This window comes from Erigeron canadensis, chromosome 8, assembly GCF_010389155.1.
Source record: "Erigeron canadensis isolate Cc75 chromosome 8, C_canadensis_v1, whole genome shotgun sequence".
Lineage (NCBI taxonomy): Eukaryota > Viridiplantae > Streptophyta > Magnoliopsida > Asterales > Asteraceae > Erigeron > Erigeron canadensis.
This window is the reverse complement of record NC_057768.1, coordinates 45238075-45258278: the sequence shown is the minus strand read 5'-3', so window position 1 is coordinate 45258278 and position 20204 is coordinate 45238075. Positions and strand designations below refer to the sequence as shown.

Genomic DNA, 20204 nt, shown 5'->3' with positions numbered 1-20204 from the left:
GTTCTATAACAAATTATAGTTGTGAATCTTTTTTATAAAACGGTTGCATTTATGAAGGTTTAAAACATATATTTTGTAACTGAACTAGTAGATTATATATGTGTGTTTGATTGATCAGGCTATTCGGATTTCGGGTTATATGGGTCTGGGTTTGGATCATGCAAAATGTGACTCATAAATCGAACCGAAAAAAGAATTAGGTTTCGAGTTTTGGGTTAAAAGGTTCAGGTTGGTTTGGGTTAAACCCGAATTAACCAATTGAAAATGTTTTGAAACAACTACAAAAAATTCCAATTCAAAAAAAAAAAAAGAAAAAGAGAGAGATCTACGCATAATCAAATATTAGAATACAAAAAAGAAGAGAGTACATGCATTATCCGAGTACTAGTCTAGTCTAAAAGAATACTTTTTCTTGTTTCTTTCCGTCAAAGTCTTATATATCTTGTTATTCTAATGATCAGTAACTCTAAATTTGAAGTACTAACATTTTTTGTTTCCAAATTTACAATAACAAATGACATAATATTAGACAAAATTTATATATGTTGAAAGTTTTAATGGAAAAACAAAATTATAATTGTTGATTACTGTTAGTATTTTAGTAATCATGTCATATTTATCATAATAATAATAATCTAAGAAATAAGAAGAATTTATTCGGGTAACCCGAAATGAATTTTTACCACCCACAACCCGAACTGATTAAATTTATATGGGTATGGTTAACTGAATAACTAACCTAAAACCCGAATAATCCAACCCGTATAACTCGAACCCATTTGGATTGGGTTGGGTTATTTAAGTTTGGTTTTTTTTAACACCCCACAATCAATTTGCATTAACAATTAACTTGGACACATTTCTGAATCCTTTATATCTACTATTCGAGTAGTCGTATTGCAATCACCCGGGCGAAATAGGGATTTTGTTGGATTTGAATTACGAACACAAATTCATATATATTTAGTAGACATGGTAAAAGTCAAATACAAAATACTTCGTATCATAGATAGTAATTAATAAAACATATATTATGGTTAAATATTGTTGTGTGAATCTAATACTAAACTAAGTACATGTGCTCTGGTATTTTAGTTGATTCCATCAATAAGCTCTCTCTTTAAAATAACATTTCGTAATCAAGACTCATACTTTCACCTTTCTTGTGTAGCCTTATATGACACAAGGGAAAAAAAGAAAACAAACAAACAATCAATTCAGAATGACAATGACATGTAAAGTCAGATTAGAATATTATGCATACATTGTTTATATACTTTAAAAGATGTGTTTTTCCATTTAAAATAAAATATCGGGTTGTAAACATTAGGACTATCACCATTTGTCTACAAGTGGTAATAACATCAAACTCACGCCCAACCATATTAGAGGTCATTTATATCTTTGATAAAACTTGATAGCTATAATTTTATCAAAGGTAATTAGTAATACTGTCGATATTTTACCTCCAATACAGCGTCAAAAGCATTATTAAAATCAAAGCATACAAAAAACAACATTTAATGTTAATTCATATTTTTTTGCTTATCAACATTAAATAAAACAATTGGCAACCTTTGAAAGAAAAAATAACGAGTTAATTTGTTTATGGTCGAGAATTAGAGTCAGATTAGTATTTAAGGACTTGTATTGTAACATTATTAATATCAAATAAAATAAAATAAATAAATCGAGCTTTGATTTTGATTAGGTAAACGTAGGACTCTTTTTACATCCGATAATAGTGGAGCAACTACCCAAGTGGGAGAGATCCCATTTTCTACGGCAATTTGTATTTTCCTTTTATTGATATTTTAAAAAAATTTAATTAATATTTCATTAAAATTCTGTTTATGGGCCTTGTATAATCTTATTATTATTATTTTATATAACTTATGGGCCCAAATTCTACTACATCATCGTTGACTATAAAACCACCCCAGCTATAGCTGACTTGATTGATTCCCTGGTATTTGTGATTATCTCACACCCTGATTCCATTCCATCTCCTTATCTCAACCGGTTTCCAGACTTGGGGTATATCTTTCATTACTTATGTTTATTTTCTTAAATAAAAATTCAATCTTTGATGATATAAACATTACATATATGTAGGGTCTTCATTCTTACTTTCTCAATTGTAGTTTGGTAGGGCTTTATTTACATAGTTAAATACACACACACACATATATATACTCTTTTTTAGAAATATAATTAGTGTGTTTAATTGTTTAAATTTTGATTTTATTTTTTCTGGAATGTATCTTGGATCATTAGTGAATATGTGTGAACATGCTAATGTATCTTTTGACTTTTGGAGTTTTTTTTTTTCAAAATTTTTGAATCTTGGTATATTCATATGTATATGTATTTGATCTCAGTTTTGGGTGTCAAGTAGGTTACTTTTTAGCTTACAATCTATACAAATTGCATACTTTTGTGGTAATTGTTACTCGAGTTTTAATGATTATTGTTCTTCTTTGATAAATTAAATGGAAATTATTATTTCTTAGTCTCTTCACCCAAATTGTATGTATAACTTTGAGGGATATTCGGAGTGATTGCCGATGGTGGTTTAATGCAAAGAGTTATGTGTCACATTTTATTTAGGATGGGGGAAAGAGGATGATGTCTCGTACTTAGAAAAGGGTGATGTGTCACATTATGTGCGGAAGTTTTAGGTTTTTTTCTTTATGTAATACTAGAATATATTCAGATTATTGCTTCTTTTTGACTATATGATCTTCATTAGTTCCCAGAACTGAGGTTCCCATTGACTTGTCAAATGGGCTACTATTAACTTCGAAAGATAACGAGGTCCTAAACCATCTATATGAATGATCACCCTCTGCGCCAAGCTTCTTGATACCTACTTTTGTATCCTGTTATCAAATTTACCTTAAGTTATACAATATGGTCATCCTGTGTTTCTAGTTGTATGAACTAGGGAGGTTTTGAGGTTTATTTCAGGTGCTTTTTTAATCAAAAGTGTGATTTTTTGCATATTGCTAATTGCTACTTGGTAAAAATTTCAGTATGGCTTCATTTTCTTGTTGTTTGAATTTACCCATGGGATTATTGTTTTAACTCATTATCTGATTTTGACATGCAGTATATAAGAATCTTTAAGGTGCAATGGCAGTTACTACCAAACAGATGTCTTTGCTTGTTGGAACCCTTGGGATTTTGTCTTTCGTGTTTGGTGTTATTGCTGAAAACAAAAAGGTATATTAAATTTTCCCCTTTAGTCTTTTACCCTTTCGGTTGTCTATTTCATATGATCATAGAATTTCAGCCGGTCATTAGAGTAAAAACTAAAAGGTAGAAATCATATTGCCTTTTTATGCATTACAGACAAAGCTGTGACTAGCTGGTTTATGGCCGTATTTAAGTTATATATTTTCCAAAGCCAAAGAATTTGGATACACAGTTGGCTTCTAGTTTAGATTATCTAAGGGTTAATTAGTTTTGGGTTATAAGTTTGTATGATAACTGGTCACCAGCTAATTATTTTCATAATCAGTTGAAAGAAAACTCATTATCAAATCGTTAGTTCCAAATACTAACTCATACGGCCCATTTTTATTACAACCAAGTATCCTACTCTGACTATATAATATCACATTATAATTTTCGAGTTTCGAAATGCACATCCATGCACCATCTTATTTGAGCTTGTCTTGTTCTGTTTTTTTTTTTTTTTTTTTTTCCTATCTGTATTTGCAGCCCGCATCTGGAACCCCGATCACAGGGAAGGATGTCATTATCTGCAAGTATCCAGCTGATCCCACTGTGGCTTTGGGATATTTGTCATTTGGGTTTCTTGTTGCATCTACTTTGGCTGGAGGATCATCGTTGTTTTATCCCTACAAAGGGAAGTCTGTTCCACGGGAGGCATTGTTCAAAAGCACCAGTTTCTTTGTATTCTTCCTGATTGCTTTGTATGTCCACATCACCCTAATCTTGCCACTTTGTAAATACCTGAAATATGTATTAGTAAAACAAGATCTATAACTTCCCCTGATTTCTAATATATAAATACTCCTTCACCCCCAAGATAAGTGTCCACAACCAAAACACACAAACTTAAAAAAAATTGTATAATTACGTTGTGTAATAGAAAAATGACTATATTACCCATTTACCCAAACTTTTTGCTCCGGCTCCTATGTCCTTTGTACGTTTTGTGAAACATTGTATCAAGGTAAAATGGTTAAGAAATTATATTTCGTTTGTAGGAGGGCACTTAAATTGGGACAAACTAATAATAGAAAGGTGGGCACTCACTTTGGACAGGAGAGTAAGTAGTTACTAAATAAGGGAGTGATACAAAGTTTTGAAAAGTTAAAAGGAAAATTATCACTTATTTGTATGAACTTGAATTGGACCAAATGTGCCATGCTTCACTTATCATGGTAACTAAGTTCAAATGTGACTAACAGCTGCTATTCCTCCTGTCGCACGAGTTTGACTTTATGAGAAACTCAATACATGTGCTATACTATCAATCAAATTTCTTTATATCCTTTGCTGGTGATGACTCACAACCTGATCATTAGAAACAACGTAAAATTCAAATTACAACTTTGAGTAGTATTGTAAATTGTTATGTATAAAAAACAATATCAAATGTACAAAGAATAGTATTTTTAGTATTTTTGGATATTGGTATCACTATCAGCATATGTAAGACACTTGTAGATGTTTAACATAGATATTTTGATGATTCAAAGCTATGGTGATATACAAAGTGTTTATACCATTATCTGAGGTTTGACAATTTACCTGTTTACCCAAATGACACAGGGGTTCGACTGGACTAGCAGCAACAATGCTTTTATGGCCAACAATTACTGAGCACAAACACCTTGTCAGCAATGTCCATTACAACCTTGAAACAACTTGCCCTACAGCAAAAACTGGATTGCTTGGTGGTGGTGCATTTCTAGCTCTTGATGCAGCTCTCTTCTGGTTGGTTTCCCTCATGCTGGCTGATAATGCAAGAGAGGACTACTTTGATGATGTTAAAGGTGCCGGCAGTGATCCAATCTCCACTGAATATGATGGCGATGGTGTCATCAAGGGCAATGCTTAGCAATAATTTGGGTTTTCTTAATTTTATTTATCAGTCTTTATGCATTCAAACTGGAGTCACATTATAAAATTCCAAGTATGGTGGTCTGAATCAATCAAAACGTGTAAATATGCTCTATCTTATATTGGTGAAAAACATGTTTAATTTATGATAATCAAGTTGTTTTACATGGTCCATGTTTCATTTTATGGTTAATTTAGCATTGAGATCGATAAGATGGTACTTCAGTAGACAGCTCTGTGTGAGGACTCCTTGTTTGTTGACGGCTTTCCATCTTTGATCCATAAATGTATAAAATTTCTCTTTTCAACTACTCAATTATGATGTACGGTGGATTTAAACCAGATATGGGACCGGAACTGGACGGAATCAGAAAATGCGAACTATTGGAACTGAGAACTAATTGTATATAACTAAGGATGGCAATTGGGCAGGGATTGTCGGGGATATCAATCCCCATCCCCGTACCCAATTTTCACTTGTAATCCCCGTCCCCATCCCCGTCGGGAAATTAAATTATATCCCCATACCAGTCCCCATCGGGTGTCGGGGATACCTTTTTTTGAAACCAGATATGAGACCGGAACTGAACGGAATCAGAAAATGCGAACTATTGGAGCTGAGAACTAATTGTACATAATATAACCCGTTTCAGGTCTTGTGTTGTGGATCTGGACCATTTTTGGGCAATGCTGTTGAACATGTTATTCGTGAAATGCACGAGGGGCTATGTCGAAGTTGAATGTGATGAACAGAACTGAATGAACCACTCTTGCATTCAAAAAATGAAACATATAAAGCGCGTTCAATATCCGTTTTCCATAGTTCAAATTGTCATTAAATCCAAAATAACATGATTGTTTTGGATTTAGTTAAATATAAAACTTTGGAAGATTTACAAAGATGGAAGTGGGAAAAAACATGGAGATGTCTCATATCCAACGTTTGCGATTTCGAGAAGATTGATTCGCTCTTTGGAACCATCGATCCCATCCAGCATCTGCCGGCCCTTTAGTCCTGCTCATGTCATATCATAAACATTGTTACTGAGATTTCTTACTAACATAAAATACCCAAGAAAGAACAATTTATACAATTTGTTTTCTACTATACTAATGAAAGTGTTTTGCCAACCATAAATGGGTAAATTTACAATTATGAAATGTGAACATACAGAAATATCACAAGTTTTTATACATGAAAAAATCACAGATAGTCCTAAAGGTGATGATAAACAACTCTCATAGTTTGTTTCATAATCATGATTGAGAGTGAGTGAGTGACGTACTATATTATAATAACCACCTATCTTAATTAGTTGATTCTATTTTAGATAAGCTGTGTTTTTCATCTATTTTAGGAAACCGACTTTGTTTTTGTTTGTCCATTTTAGCCTTCACACATACTGTAAGAAACTAATAATACAGTTTTGCACTACTAAAATGCAACATATGTTGCTATGTGTGTCAAGTTACAAAAGTACATTGTTTGAACTAGGCGAACCATTCATAGTAAAAAAACTATCTGGATTAATCATCTGAAGGGAAATGTTTCACCGTTTTAAAACCAATAAATGTACCATACAATTTGATCTATAAACCACAACATACGAAACTTAAACAAATGTACTGATACAATCATGTGATGCACACCCGTTAATCTAATATGACTAAATACGATGTAATAATGTCAAAATTTTTGTTTAAGGCTTTAAGCAACCTGTTAATAAAATGCATTTAGACAATTAGACATACTTTTTTTTTTCTTTGCGATTTTGTGAATATAAAAGTAGATATTACTACGGTACAAACAAATAAAAGAAAAGACAAAAGAGTAGTAAGATATTGAGAGATATAATTAGTAAATTAAATCAAAAAAAAAAACAAGATAAGACACAACTTACACAGGTAGCAGAGCATCTGTACTTGATTCAACGCTTGATATCAGTCTGTACACAAAGACACATATAATTAAATACATATATTATATTCATATAATAAAATCCAACCAAATACTAAGCAGTAACATATTAGTATATTAGTGGTAGTAAAAAAAAAAAAAAGTGTTAAGAAAAATAAATAAAAGTTTGGATGTAAAAGAACATACTCTTGACACACAAGAGATGATTCACCAAGAGTTTCAAGTTGATCCAGTTCTTCTTGAATGATTTGAATTTGTTGATTCTGTAGAGATATAATAGCAGCCAATCTATGTTTCCCTATAAAGTTAGAAGAAGATCCCATACCTGAAGATGAAGATGATGTTCTATTCATATTATTGTTTTGTGATCTAGATGATGATGATGATGTTGTTGATTTGTGTTGTAAGTGTTGGTCACCATTTGGTTCAGAAGATGAATCCATGAATGAATGAATATTATTAATAAATGAAGTGTTAAAAGAATGTTTATTAATATGAATTATGAATTATGAATATATATATATATATATATTATGATGATGGTGGTGGTGGTGGTGGTTTGTTGAGGTGTTTTAATGTTTTTCTTATGAAAGTAAAGTAAAAGTGGAGATGGGAATATAGAAATGGCACATATACCCAACTACTTTTTACTGGCTGGTCAACAGGAACAGGATGTGGTGACTGGTGAGGTGTGTTGTGGTTGTAACCTTGTGTGAATGTGAAAATAGCATAATTTCCATATGACCAAGTGGGTGGGTGGGTGTGGGTCAGTATTAGAAATTGGACAAAATTGATTAATCATCTTGATTCATATAATGATGTCACCTAAAAATTCAAAAGGTAAAATTAACAAAAATATTAAATATAATGCACTTGTTATATTTATATATAGTTTTAAAAAAAAATTTAGACTAAAATTTAAAAAGATTAATCATCATTTTGTAATAAATAAATCTTAAATTTGGGTATTAATACGTGACATGAGTAATGGTTAGATATAAATAGTATAAATAGTGCGAGACTTTCAACTAATGAAATCTAAATCAGTTAGATTTTTTACTTTTTTTTAACCGAAGGTTAGTCACATATTATGTCATGTAAAATATCAAAGTTTAAGAATGTTTTTTAAGTTTATTTATTCATATTAGTAATTTTAATCCAATGATTGTGAGATGTTTAATGACTTTAATATTGAGAGAATCATGAGTAAAAGTCTCACATAACAACAAAAAAAAGTTGATGTTTCATATTGAGTCAAAAGTTGTTTATCACCTATGTTAAGTTTCCTTTAATAGGGAATGTAAATAAGATGAGTTAGTAATCCGTCGATTACCATAATTTGAATTAATAGTATCTGTAATTAGTCTTGAACTAGATTTAGACTCGTGTCCAACACTGGACACGAGATTTACGATATTATTAATATTAGATGTTTATACATTTAAGTCATAAAAGCTTATAATTTTGAAAAATACGGTTCTAAGTGTTATATTTTGCAAGTTGTAGTACAATAATCATATGTTTGTCACTGTCATTATTAGCCTCGACATATTCATGGAATTGTTTGTCGTAGTTATTCCACAAGCCACATACTATGTATAATAATTTCTCCATTATAGAATATTTTGAAACCAGTTGTACTCATAATGTGATATTATTATGAAAGATAATTAAGAATAAAAGATATAAACATATTTGTGATCTTGTACTTGACATTCACGCATATGTATTTAATCATGCCGCGCGTCTATAACACGCATAGGTTTATTTTCAATCACTTATTCTATGATAATATGATAACAATTAAGATTGTTTTTATATTATTTGATAACAATTAGGATTCTTGATTTGAATGACAACTGTAACTTTAAAGATTAATATGCAAAACTAATATATAAAAAAGGAGAAAATTATGCACCTTTTTGATTGAGGGATAAAATGAATCTTGAATGGAGTTTATATTGATTTGGATTTAGGATTTAAGTAACTCGCTGTTGTAAGTCGTGTTTGGGATATGTATATAGAGGTCACATTGTATTTATATCAAATAATAAACTAAATATTAATATTTATAATTATAAAAATCTAATCTAATATTTGTTAATAAGTTATTAGGTTTTGAAATAATTTTTTGTAGAAAATATTTCATATGTTGAAAAAAAATTTATTTAATTAAATGATTGTAAATTTTAAAAAATTTTCTCAAGTTGATGGTTAAAAATAAATATAAATTAAGTATTCAGGGCTAAAAAATGTAAATAATTGATGAAAAACAAAAATGTGTAAATTAATGAGACTTTTTTTACATATTAATATAAATAATAATATAATAATATATTTGGATAATGATTATTAGGATTTTTTTATTTGTAGTTTATCTAAATGATGACATCATCAAAAGTCAATTTGATGAAATCGAGCAATGTGATTGGTTAATAAGTCATTAGTTCAACTGTCTTATAGTATATATTAAGATTAAGATAATAAATGTAAGCCAATATAAATCATTTGTCAGTACTTGTTTAATTGTTTTTGTTAAACATGATTTAACATCTAACAACTCCGTTACCTAGTCCAATTTAAGTTTCCTGTCAATTTAGGTTTGAGCAACTTCATCAGTAAAGTTAATAAATTTTGGCTTTTGTATTAAAATTAAAAGTTAAGATTTAAAGATAATTTTTAAAAATTTTAAATTTTACTAGCCAAGAGTTTAAATTCTATATAAAAGTTTGATCACAGTTTTATTGAATCTATTAAAAGTTGTCTTGGAGCAATTTAGTGTGGTATACACAACTCACAAGGAACACCTAGTCACATGTTTATCTTACGGATGACTATTCATGAGAGACTGCAAACACAAGACAGGATAATGATATGGAATAAAGATGCTAATATGAAAGTGTCCACGTTGTAAAGAGTGCAATGACTCTTGTAATCATTTGTTCTTTGAGTGTAAATTCTCCATTATAGTTTGGAATAAAATGAAAAAGAAAAGCTTGTTGACATGAATTCAAGGGGATTGGAAGAGCACTGTCATTACTTGAAAGAAAGTGTAATAATAACAGTGTCAATAGCATGGTAGGAAGACTTTGCTTTGGTGCTTCTGTGTACCACATATGGAAGGAAAGGAATATAAATTGCTTAAGGGTGAAAGCAGATGTGAGAAAGCTGTGATTGATTGCATTAGTGATTCTGTCAAATTAAGGCTCATGGGTCTCAAAGTGAAAAGGATTGCACAAGTGATAAAGGTGTACAAGAACCGGGAGATCAAGCCTAATTTTGTTGATGATGTGAGAATTTTGCAAGTATGGTCTTGTCTTATAGTTTGTATAGTTGATAGAGAATATGTTTTGAATATGTTAGCTAAATACTTGTCTTGTGTTTACTTGGGGAGTAATTGGGAGTGTCCAATTTACTTCTTTTATGATTATAAGTAACAAATTATATACTTCACCTTTTGTGAAAAAAAATATTGTTATTTATGATTAATATCATGTTGTTTAAAGCTAAGCTATGTATGATGGAGTTTTGTGGCTGAATAAGATGTTTAACAATTAGATGTTTAGTTGATTATTAATATATGTGTAGTGATAATCTTTTGGTTTCGTTAATGGAAGAACTTCGAAGCCATACTTTAGCAACTTACGATATGCACTATGTTATGCTTTTTATTTACTATATCATGTGGTTTTTTGTTTTGGGAATATTTTTCATTTATTAATCTAAGCAGTTTATGTTTTTCTATTGTGACAATAGTTTGCGTTTGCTTTTGAACTGTTATAAATCTATTTTCAAATGTTATTGAAATTGTATTCTCCCGATTTCTATAGTTTTTACTGCACAGGTAATGATTTTCCATTGTTTATTCATGTTACGTGCATCACCATAATCTTTATACAAAAATCTCTACAACATAAAACGATAGGTTATTATCCATGATGTGTATCATAGAGGCTTTTACTTCTAGTCTATATCCACTTATAATGAAAATAGCGTTTTTATTTTTAAAAATGTTGAATGTTACACCATGCAATATTACAAAAATACCATTTTCTTTTTTTTTTAGATCACCATCTTCTCTTTCACTAATTTAATTATCTTACTATTTTAATTACACCACCATTCTCTTAACTCTTAAAGTAACTACATTAATTTATTATATCAATCACATTTACTTAAATAGTCTACACTACTCGTTGTTTCCACAAATAGCGGAGCCAGCAGAGGGGTTGGCCGGTGCTTAGCCCCTGTCAACCTGCCGCTCTTTTCTTTTACAAGGTTCACAATTTCAAACATGTTGCCAATCTAACCACCCCCAATCTCCAAATCTAGGGGTTTAATTTGATGTGATTTTTCAGATTACATTAAAACTATAATAGTCTTTAAGGTTATTGATGTACGTTTTATGTTATGTTTAAACTAATAATTGAAGAAGAAGAAGAAAAAGATGCAGGTGAAGGCACCTTTAATGGAGGTTTCTTCATGTGTGAATACTGAATATAAAATAAGATGGAGAAGATGAGACTTTCTAGATATTTGTTACCCATTTTGTGTAAAACCCCTTGTACATCCATTTAAAACTTACATTAGTTCTTAACTTTGTAGCTTTTTACATTTTCGGTATAGTTTAAGACAAATAAATATCATATTTTATAACAACAACCAATTTAATGTTCTAAACCTTCTGCATGATCCATATTATGTGAAATACAAATTTAACTTTAATTTTTACTATTCTTAGATTGATAAAGATTAAACAATAGGTATTTGTCTAATTCTAATTTAAAATTGAAAATTTAAAAGCTTTTTAAGAAGCAATATCAGTAATCTCGGAATAGCCTATTTTTCGTCTTCGAGCCCCCCTTAACACGAATTCCTGGCTCCGCCTCTAGTTTCCACCACATGCCGCCGTCACCCGTCACCATTTCATTACCCGCCATATTGCGCAGGCATCATACATGCTTTTACTCATAATAATAATAATAATAATAATAATAATAATAATAATAATAATAATATGATAATGAATTAATAATAACAAAGTGATAAAAAAAATGTTTTGACAAATAATCGAACTGATGGTCTAAACTCTAACACTTCATTCTTGAGTTTTTATTTTAAGGGATAAGAAAGGAGAAGAAAAGAAAACTTTAAATTTTATATTTTTGTGTTTTTTTTAAAGGAATAGAGAGGAAAGGCAAAGAAAAGTTAATGCATTTTAGTCCTAAAACTTTTTTACTAAAAATGGGATGATTTGGAAGAAAAGTGTTATAATCCACTAGAAATTACTAATACACCCTCCAACCAAAGTTATAAAAAAAATATTAAAAGGGACATAATTGTAAAACTTTTTTTTTTTTCTTTTCCTTTCCTTTCAATTTAAAAATATATTTTTTAATGTATATTTTTTCTAGTGTAAAGTGATACTCGACAACACGAAGTTGTTTTCCGTTTTCTTTTTTTTTTAAATTTATTTTTATCTCATATAAAGTTGTAACACTGTTAGACCATACCTCCGGCCACTATGACCTCCCATACTATCACGGCCGCCGTAAAACACCTTTTATTCCACTCATCACTCACCTTCACACCGTCACATTTCCGTCGGCGCCGCCACATCTCTTCATCTCTCATCACACTCGCCACTTATTCCACTACCTTATCTTCAACTCGCAACAAGAAAAAGCTAAACAGAAAAGACAATTCAATTAGCAATAACAACCGCAGATTATTAATTGATTCAGCAGTCAAACGGCGTACTCGATCGGATAAAAAGTTCGATGAGGAAAGCTTCCGACAGTTCGGTGATACAGAGAGTCATATTCCGGTGATGTTAGGTGAGGTTTTGGAGGTTTTTGATTCAGTTAAGCTTCACGCTTTTGTCGATTGTACTCTCGGTGCTGCGGGTCATTCTTCTGCTGTACGTATATATATATAAATTTATTTTATAAGTTAATGTTTGTTGTTATTTCATTATTTTTATATGTGTTTGTTATTGTGATTTTATACCTAATTGACATGATATCCTTTAGCTTTAGGTATTATTATGATTATGATTAGGTTAGTTTATAGTTGATACTAAAAGTAGGTGCATTAGTCATAAGTGCACTAAAATGTGTCGAAATCTTCATGTTTATTTTGCTATTGTGTGTAACTGTGGAATTTATATATTTGTGTATATTCAACCTTTATATCGTTGTTATTGTGTATTTAACCTCCGATATAGTTTGTAGAGTATGGATGTGATACCGGTTTCGATGATGTGGCAACTTATATGGCTGTCGTGGTTACTTGATAAAGAAGTATTTATGTACATAGATTTGCAATGAATCTAAAGTTGAATACGCACAATAGCAAAACATGACAACTTAGATACATTTCATGCACATATCCCTGAAAGCTACAACATTGGGCAAGTATGTAGAATGCAACACACTCCCTTTTACCAAAAAAAAAAAACATCCTATTTTGTATTCACGGTTGCAATAAATCCAAAGTTAGCGTTCCATACTGCTGCATTCCAGTGTATATTTTTGTATCGAGAAGACGAGATATGTGATATGAGTTTCAAAGGGGATAGAATGTTCATCATATATTTCTCTACATCCGACATGAGCCGTAGGGAACATAAGCAAGCTTAGGATGATAAACGTTAGGATCTGATATTAATGTTTTGATTACTAGATGCTCTAACCTTGTAAGTGTAATCCAATCACTTTTATGCTTGTCTTGTTCAAACGTAAAGCTAGCTCACTTTCTTTCAATGCTACTTGTAATGTTGAGTCTTAGCCTGATCAGTATATAAAAGGCCCAATTTAAGAATTCTGGCTTTCAAGTAGTTTCTTTTGATGTGCTTTTGTCTGGCTGCAAATAACAGGTGATTAGGGCTCATCCAGAGATGCAGTCATATGTTGGACTTGATTGTGATCCCATTGCCCATGAAAAAGCAAAAGCTAAGATTGATTTGATCCGAAATGCCAACTCCCATGACTCTAGTTCTAATTTAAGAACACATACCTTCTTGAGAAATTTCAAAAATATTAAGTCTACAATATCTGAGGTTGATGAGAAGCTTCTGATATCGGGAGTTGACGGGATTCTAATGGACTTAGGAATGTCATCCATGCAGGTATGTATTATGTGAACCTTTTCTAGTAGTACAAAGGGGGCGTTTGTAATTCATATAGTTAGCCATCTTAAGTATAGTTATGTGTGTGTGTGTGTGTGTGTGTGTGTGTTAGCCCTTTTGCTCATGTTTTGTCTTGCTTGTTTTCTTATTTTGCATAAGTAGTTATCTTGAAGATCTGAGACCTACGGTATTAATATTTAAGAAGTTTGTATTTACTAAAGTCACTGAATTCAAAGGGTTGTCTATCTTATAGTGCCTTTCTCAATTCATATGCAGGTGAACAATTCCAAGAGAGGGTTTAGTGTGCTCTGTGACGGACCGCTTGATATGAGAATGGATCCTCAGGTCAGAACTAGTGTGTGCAATTACCGTTCACCTTTATATATGTTCACTTATCTATGCTTAGTCATACAGTAGCTTTGGGAATAAAAATGGGATGCTGTCTCCATAATACTATATTCTAGTACAATACAAGTTACTACTCCATAAGTTAATTTCCAATGACTGTTGATGTTAGACATCAAGAAGAAAGAAAATGTGCTTTCTTGAATGCATTGTCGCATACTTTAGAATTTAATATCGCGTATTAAGAATGAATTGTCAAACTTCGGATTGATATTATGAAAAATGAAGGCACTGCTGGCCAGTGATGGATTCAGCGGGTGATCATGTCATCATGTTCTCTCTAATGTTTGACCTGTTTGAGCTCAATTAACATTTGACTTATTTGAGCTGGTTGCATGTCTCCTCTCTTCCTCAAATATTTGTTGTCTTGGCTTTGTAGCAACTGTCATTTGTAAGAATAGGTTCTAGTAGTAGAACTGTAGAAGTGGCAACTTTAACCTGTTCACCTACAAACGTGTCAACTTGTGAAATGTATCTTGTTGTATTAGAAAAGTCAAATAAAAAATTAATGGGCCGAAAGCCATTTGAGGTGTATCTAAATGATAAAAGCTCTTGTATTTGCTTTGTTGAAAAAGATAGATTAGTGTTGCTATGCCTATAGTCTAATTTCCAGATGATATTGAACCCATTTATCATTATCTAATTAGGGTCTGTGTCCAGCACATTTCAACCCCTTTTAACCGGTTAGACCACTGACCACTCCCTAGCCTGGCCGTTTAGTGACCTTTAGTTTTTAGTAATGGGGCTTACCTTGTATCTGGCATGCTGTTCAATTTGTGAGTCTTTTTAAACTGAAAGTAGGTTTGGAGAATGTTCACATATTTTGTTCGCTTAACCGATTGAACAGGGATATTACAGGCAAGTCTGACAGCTGAAGACATACTAAATTCATGGCCAGAGGCCGAAATAGGACAAATTTTACGTGATTATGGGGAAGAGAACAATTGGCGTGCTCTCCAGAAGAGGATTGTTAAGGCCCGCTTAAGTGGAGGATTGCATTCTACTAGTGAACTAGTAGATCTTATTCGGAGTTCTACACCTGGTGGAAAAGGTGGGACTATCTTCTTTAAGTTCTTGGTTTTTATCCATGACTGCTAATTGCTAAAATTACCAAATTTATATTATCATAATTGTTAGAGGTATTATCTGACCCTTTTCGGTTTGTTATCTTCATCTAATCAGTCAAATTGGTGAAAATTCATAAGGTTAGCTACAATGGATAGGGTCGAATGAGAAAATGAAAGAGCTGGGTAGAAGATATAGGGAAATGAGTTTTTCGCTGTGTTGACATGGAAAACATTTCAGAAACACCTGTACATGATTGTCTATATCATGGGAATAGACAAATCGCAATATGACTTCCTCAAAGTTTAGTTTTTATGGTGCCTAAATAATGGCAAAGTGGTAAACTACCAAAAAGGGTCGATGAACAAGCCCACTAAATGTACAAACTAACCTGCCATTAAACTGGATAATATGAAAAATGAAACCCACAATCCTGCTACCTTATTAGATGATATTATGACACATGTTTACTAGACATCATGCAATTAGCATTTTGGAAATTATGTATGTGTACAGTGGAATGAATTTGATGAGGCATTAATCATACTGTTTTACAGTAGGGAGGCAGGGTTGGATAAAAACAGCAACAAGAGTATTCCAGGCTTTAAGAATAGCTGTTAATGACGAACTGAAGACACTAGAGGCTTCATTATACGATTGTTACAGCTGTCTTGCGCCTGGTGGGAGGCTTGCTGTCATATCCTTCCATAGTCTGGAGGACAGAATTGTGAAGCAAACGTTTCTTAGCATCATCAACCAAAATTCATCTGACGGACATGACAGAGAAGCCTTTGAAGTCTCTGATGAAAATGAGCCATGGATTAAACAGATGATACATGGTGTTAGTGGAACAATCCTTACAAAGAGACCTATAACACCTTCTGAAGATGAAGAAAAACTTAATGTTCGATGTAGGAGTGCGAAACTCAGGGTGATACAAAAAGATTGAAGCAAAATCAGAAGGCTAGATTAGGATAAAATGTAATCTTAATGAGAGGCAGGCATTTATTTATTGAAATGGTAGAATTTTACGATCACTATTCTATGAGGATAAAAGACCAAGATGTGCAGAAGAGGATTTCTTATTAAAGGTCCCGACCTGACACATTACAGTTAAAGCCGAGAAAGAAGTGTTACAAAATGGGTTGGTTACCTGGTCAGATTATTTTGGACGGTAGCAGATAATTTGTAGGTATGCAATTATGCATAAAATGATCGTTTTCAGATGGCTTGATATGTCAATCTTTTGTTGCTCCTTTTCAAGTTTTGTAAAATATTTGATATGTATTGAGCAATAAAGATGTATTTGATAATTTGTAGGCTTTCTTTTTCAAGCAATAAAGATGTATTAAAAAGTTGTTTTTGGGATATGTATTTGATATGTATTGAGCGTTCATATTTTGCTAATTGTATGTAGTATTGTACTCGTATCATATTATCATACTTACAAACTTTTTGTTGTATGCGTTAATATTCCCAAAAACTTGCAATTGTATGCGTTCCATGATAGCTTATGCGTATGCAGTTTCTAGAATGATGTTTTAGTTTCAAGTCATCATAACAAGTGTCATGTTACATAGATACATGTTAGTATAGAATATAAGTATATAAAAATTCAATATAGACTACATATATACAAGTGTCGTGACACCTTTGGAGTAACGTTCGTTTTATAAAAATAAAAAAGTGAATCTACAGTATTTCTTTTTGTATAAAAATAAAAATAGAAAAAAATAAAATTGGGTACTAGTAATTTGTAAAAGAAATGTGGCGCTGAAAACAATTGGTTACAACGCAACCCACGTATGGTGATTCCCTTTATCTAATCATCCCATATATCTATCTAAAACACACATAATAATGTCTGTAAAATAACATACCATTTTGGCAGATCAATCGATCTGTGGCAAAGCAAAGCAGAATCTCGGATAGTATAAGTAAGTGCGTGCCGATGAGGGTTTTTGAATGTGAAGTTTCCTTATCTTGTTCTTCTTCTTCTTCATCTTCTTCCATTGTTTTCCCAAAAGTTTTTCCTCACCTGCAGCAGGTATACTATACTTCAGTTAATTACAATATGGAGTATATTCTTATTTACATTTACATTTTCATGTGTAGTGACTAATATTTATGCTTGTGTAATCTTTGACTAATATTCTCCTCTTAATTAATTTTGGCAACTAGGAATCATGTAATCAATATTGTTCCAGCAGGCGGAGAAGATTAAGAATATTTAATCAGAGTCTTTCAGAGTCAAATGTCAAGAAAGCCAAGTTATCTGCCAGGAAACAGGATCGAGTCAAGATTCCGAGCTACACCATTATAGGTGAAAAAAGAGGGCAAAATATATATCCTATTAAGGATTTTCTATCCCACCCATCCGGCATTGAAGCGCTTCTTAATACACACGCTCTGCGAAGCGTTGAACCCCTTGATACTACCACTTACAGGTTCAATTATATATATATATTTTTGAACAGCGAGTTAGTATTTAGCATTCGAGACACCACGATTAGAATTTTTTACATATTCCATGTATACAAATTTGCGTATGATTAGAATTCCTTGGCGCAGGTGTACTCTGCCTCCCCTGAATTTGCTAAACTTTGAAGTTTCTCCTGTGATAGACTTACGAGTGACCCCAACAGATGAAGATTGTACCGTAGAGATGTTATCTTGCAAGGTGGGCTTATTATAACGTAGTTCATAAATCATGTACAACGAATACATGATGATCATTATAACTAATCTGTTTTTTTTTTGTAGTTTGAGGGTTCTGAAGTCGTGCAACAGCAGAACGAACGTTTTTCAGGTATTTGTTCAAACTTGATAAAATCTGAACTTTTCCAAAATTATGTGTTATGTATGTGCGTTCATGTGAAGATCATGATATATGATTTGTTAAGAGTTCAAATTTCAACTACTTAATCTCATACATTTGTAACATTTGACTCAACATGTTGTAAGTAAACTGTCTATTTGTCACATATTAGAATATGTTTTGAAAAGCGAGAGTTTAGAGCATCTTGTAGAGCCTGGCCAATACATCAGTTTGTTTTTCACAATAAACCTTAGCGAGTTAGTGATCAACCATCTTAATGGAAAATAAACCTTGTGTGGTTTTTCTTTTCATTACTGAGTAATAAGTTATTAGGTAATGCCTTCTGCAGGCCTAAAAGTTATGGATTAATCCTGCATGCGATATATTGCAGCTGAAATGACAAATTACATAACTTGGTGCACAAAGAACTCTGAACCATATCTGGATATTGACGTGAAACTGGATCTCACTCTAGAGGTAATTTTTTTGGGCTGGGTTTGTGTTGGCCCGAAACACTTGTTGTGTTGGAAACTTTTTTTCTTTACATAATACTAGTGTGTCAAATATCATCACAAAAATTGTATAATCTACATAATTATATACAGTAAATTTTTTTAAAAATGATTATTAGCTATATGCTATGTCTAAAACACCCAAATATAGGTGTTCCTCGTTTGCAACTTCCAGAATTTCCTTATCTGCAAAACTTCTACAGATTTTATGGTCGAAGCTCAAAATTTTATCTTTATTTACTGCATCAAGAAGTGCTCACCTATTGAGTTTATGTAGATATACACCCCGCCGTTTAGCTTGCTGCCAACATCTGCAGTCGAGGCTCCTGGCACTTTGTAAGTATATTATCTGTTTTGCAACATTACATTAAATAACATCATGTCATTACCGATTTAAAAGTAGAATACACTTCAAATGATTATAAACACATCAAATTAAAATTGGATGTCAGTTGTTGCAAAATCATAGTCAAAAGTATAACAGCCAATAGAACATAAAGGGTTTATGCATTGAATGTAAACACAATGCTGAAAAATATGTGTTCTTAACAGTAAATTAATTATGGCTAAATGCAGAATGATGCAAGCTTTGGTTGACAGACTTGTACCATTGTTACTGCAACAATTGATACAAGATTATGAGAGATGGGTAATGCAGAATCCTGAAGGCAGTCTCATTGAATCAAATTCTCAATATTCACGATGAAATTTACTTTCATATACCCTGCTCAAGTGCTTGCCCGAGAAAGTACATAAACTCAGCATGACTGTAATATTTGTTGGTGCAAGTGTGTTTGCAAGAACCAAGTTATTCGAGTCTCTTTACAAAGGTCATGTTTTTATGTTTGTATAAGTTTCCGGAACCAAACACCTTTTTCTTCGTTGCCCTCACGTTATGGAAGTTAGGACTATGATAAGCTTCTGGATGTGGATATCCCTGCCAAGATTCCTTAAGATCAATTGGCATGGGTTGATCGGCTTCAATTTTTGATAGAAGTGATATTTTCAGAGCCATTTTATTCGTTTGGTGATGACACATTTGGAAAGCAAGGAATAATCACAATGGAGTAAAGGAAAGCATCATTAATTGTTGTGTGTACATGTTATCTATGGATTGCAAACCCGTTTGCGAAGGGTTGTTGGGCTTAGGCAGACCAATACTCATAGGCCCAAGACATTTATTTTTATTTTGTTTCCAATCAAAATATATACTCGTACAGTACGTCTAATAACAAATGCATCCTGCCTGCCTACATAATT

At 32.1% G+C, this 20204-nt stretch overlaps 4 protein-coding genes across 5 annotated transcripts; 3 read left to right on the top strand and 1 right to left on the bottom strand.

Moving 5' to 3' along the window:
- The first annotated feature begins 1941 nt into the window (after positions 1–1941).
- LOC122578276 lies at positions 1942–5264 on the top strand. The gene is made up of 4 exons (XM_043750198.1): positions 1942–2037; positions 3113–3225; positions 3727–3941; positions 4807–5264. Exons 2-4 carry the CDS (start codon positions 3136–3138, stop codon positions 5093–5095), a joined length of 594 nt encoding a protein of 197 aa, XP_043606133.1. The 5' UTR covers positions 1942–2037; positions 3113–3135; the 3' UTR covers positions 5096–5264.
- A 579-nt stretch (positions 5265–5843) lies between these two features.
- Positions 5844–7656, bottom strand: LOC122579558 (guanine nucleotide-binding protein subunit gamma 2-like). Its single transcript, XM_043751747.1, has 3 exons — positions 7202–7656; positions 6999–7043; positions 5844–6112 (listed from the first exon to the last, which is right to left on the bottom strand). The coding sequence occupies exons 1-3, from the start codon at positions 7456–7458 to the stop codon at positions 6028–6030; spliced, it is 387 nt and encodes a 128-aa protein (XP_043607682.1). The 5' UTR covers positions 7459–7656; the 3' UTR covers positions 5844–6027.
- A 4838-nt stretch (positions 7657–12494) lies between these two features.
- LOC122580565 (ribosomal RNA small subunit methyltransferase H) lies at positions 12495–17065 on the top strand. 2 transcript variants are annotated; one of them, XM_043752837.1, is made up of 5 exons: positions 12495–12935; positions 13893–14144; positions 14421–14489; positions 15408–15600; positions 16175–17065. In XM_043752837.1, the coding sequence occupies exons 1-5, from the start codon at positions 12540–12542 to the stop codon at positions 16561–16563; spliced, it is 1299 nt and encodes a 432-aa protein (XP_043608772.1). In that variant the 5' UTR covers positions 12495–12539; the 3' UTR covers positions 16564–17065. The 2 variants fall into 2 exon arrangements, with proteins under 2 accessions (XP_043608772.1, XP_043608771.1); XM_043752836.1 differs by having other exon boundaries at positions 12496–12935; positions 16172–17065.
- A 403-nt stretch (positions 17066–17468) lies between these two features.
- Positions 17469–20180, top strand: LOC122578562. The gene is made up of 7 exons (XM_043750543.1): positions 17469–17661; positions 17796–18061; positions 18186–18294; positions 18378–18423; positions 18824–18909; positions 19222–19280; positions 19521–20180. Exons 1-7 carry the CDS (start codon positions 17566–17568, stop codon positions 19648–19650), a joined length of 792 nt encoding a protein of 263 aa, XP_043606478.1. The 5' UTR covers positions 17469–17565; the 3' UTR covers positions 19651–20180.
- The last annotated feature ends 24 nt before the right edge of the window (positions 20181–20204 follow it).

What these genes read in the sequence shown, in the direction of transcription:
- LOC122578276 (XM_043750198.1), top strand. Translation starts at nt 3,136, where the DNA reads ATGGCAGTTACTACCAAACAGATGTCTTTGCTTGTTGGAACCCTTGGG. An exon ending in TTATTGCTGAAAACAAAAAG is followed by an intron (nt 3,226 to 3,726) that starts GTATATTAAATT and finishes CTGTATTTGCAG; the next exon opens with CCCGCATCTGGAACCCCGAT. An exon ending in GTATTCTTCCTGATTGCTTT is followed by an intron (nt 3,942 to 4,806) that starts GTATGTCCACAT and finishes CAAATGACACAG; the next exon opens with GGGTTCGACTGGACTAGCAG.
- LOC122579558 (XM_043751747.1), bottom strand. Translation starts at nt 7,458, where the DNA reads ATGGATTCATCTTCTGAACCAAATGGTGACCAACACTTACAACACAAA. An exon ending in TCATCTCTTGTGTGTCAAGA is followed by an intron (nt 7,044 to 7,201) that starts GTATGTTCTTTT and finishes CTTTGTGTACAG; the next exon opens with ACTGATATCAAGCGTTGAAT. An exon ending in ACAGATGCTCTGCTACCTGT is followed by an intron (nt 6,113 to 6,998) that starts GTAAGTTGTGTC and finishes TGACATGAGCAG; the next exon opens with GACTAAAGGGCCGGCAGATG.
- LOC122580565 (XM_043752836.1), top strand. Translation starts at nt 12,540, where the DNA reads ATGACCTCCCATACTATCACGGCCGCCGTAAAACACCTTTTATTCCAC. An exon ending in ATATGAGAATGGATCCTCAG is followed by an intron (nt 14,490 to 15,407) that starts GTCAGAACTAGT and finishes GGGATATTACAG; the next exon opens with GCAAGTCTGACAGCTGAAGA. An exon ending in TTCTACACCTGGTGGAAAAG is followed by an intron (nt 15,601 to 16,171) that starts GTGGGACTATCT and finishes ACTGTTTTACAG; the next exon opens with TAGGGAGGCAGGGTTGGATA.
- LOC122578562 (XM_043750543.1), top strand. Translation starts at nt 17,566, where the DNA reads ATGAGGGTTTTTGAATGTGAAGTTTCCTTATCTTGTTCTTCTTCTTCT. An exon ending in AACTGGATCTCACTCTAGAG is followed by an intron (nt 18,910 to 19,221) that starts GTAATTTTTTTG and finishes GAGTTTATGTAG; the next exon opens with ATATACACCCCGCCGTTTAG. An exon ending in GTCGAGGCTCCTGGCACTTT is followed by an intron (nt 19,281 to 19,520) that starts GTAAGTATATTA and finishes GGCTAAATGCAG; the next exon opens with AATGATGCAAGCTTTGGTTG.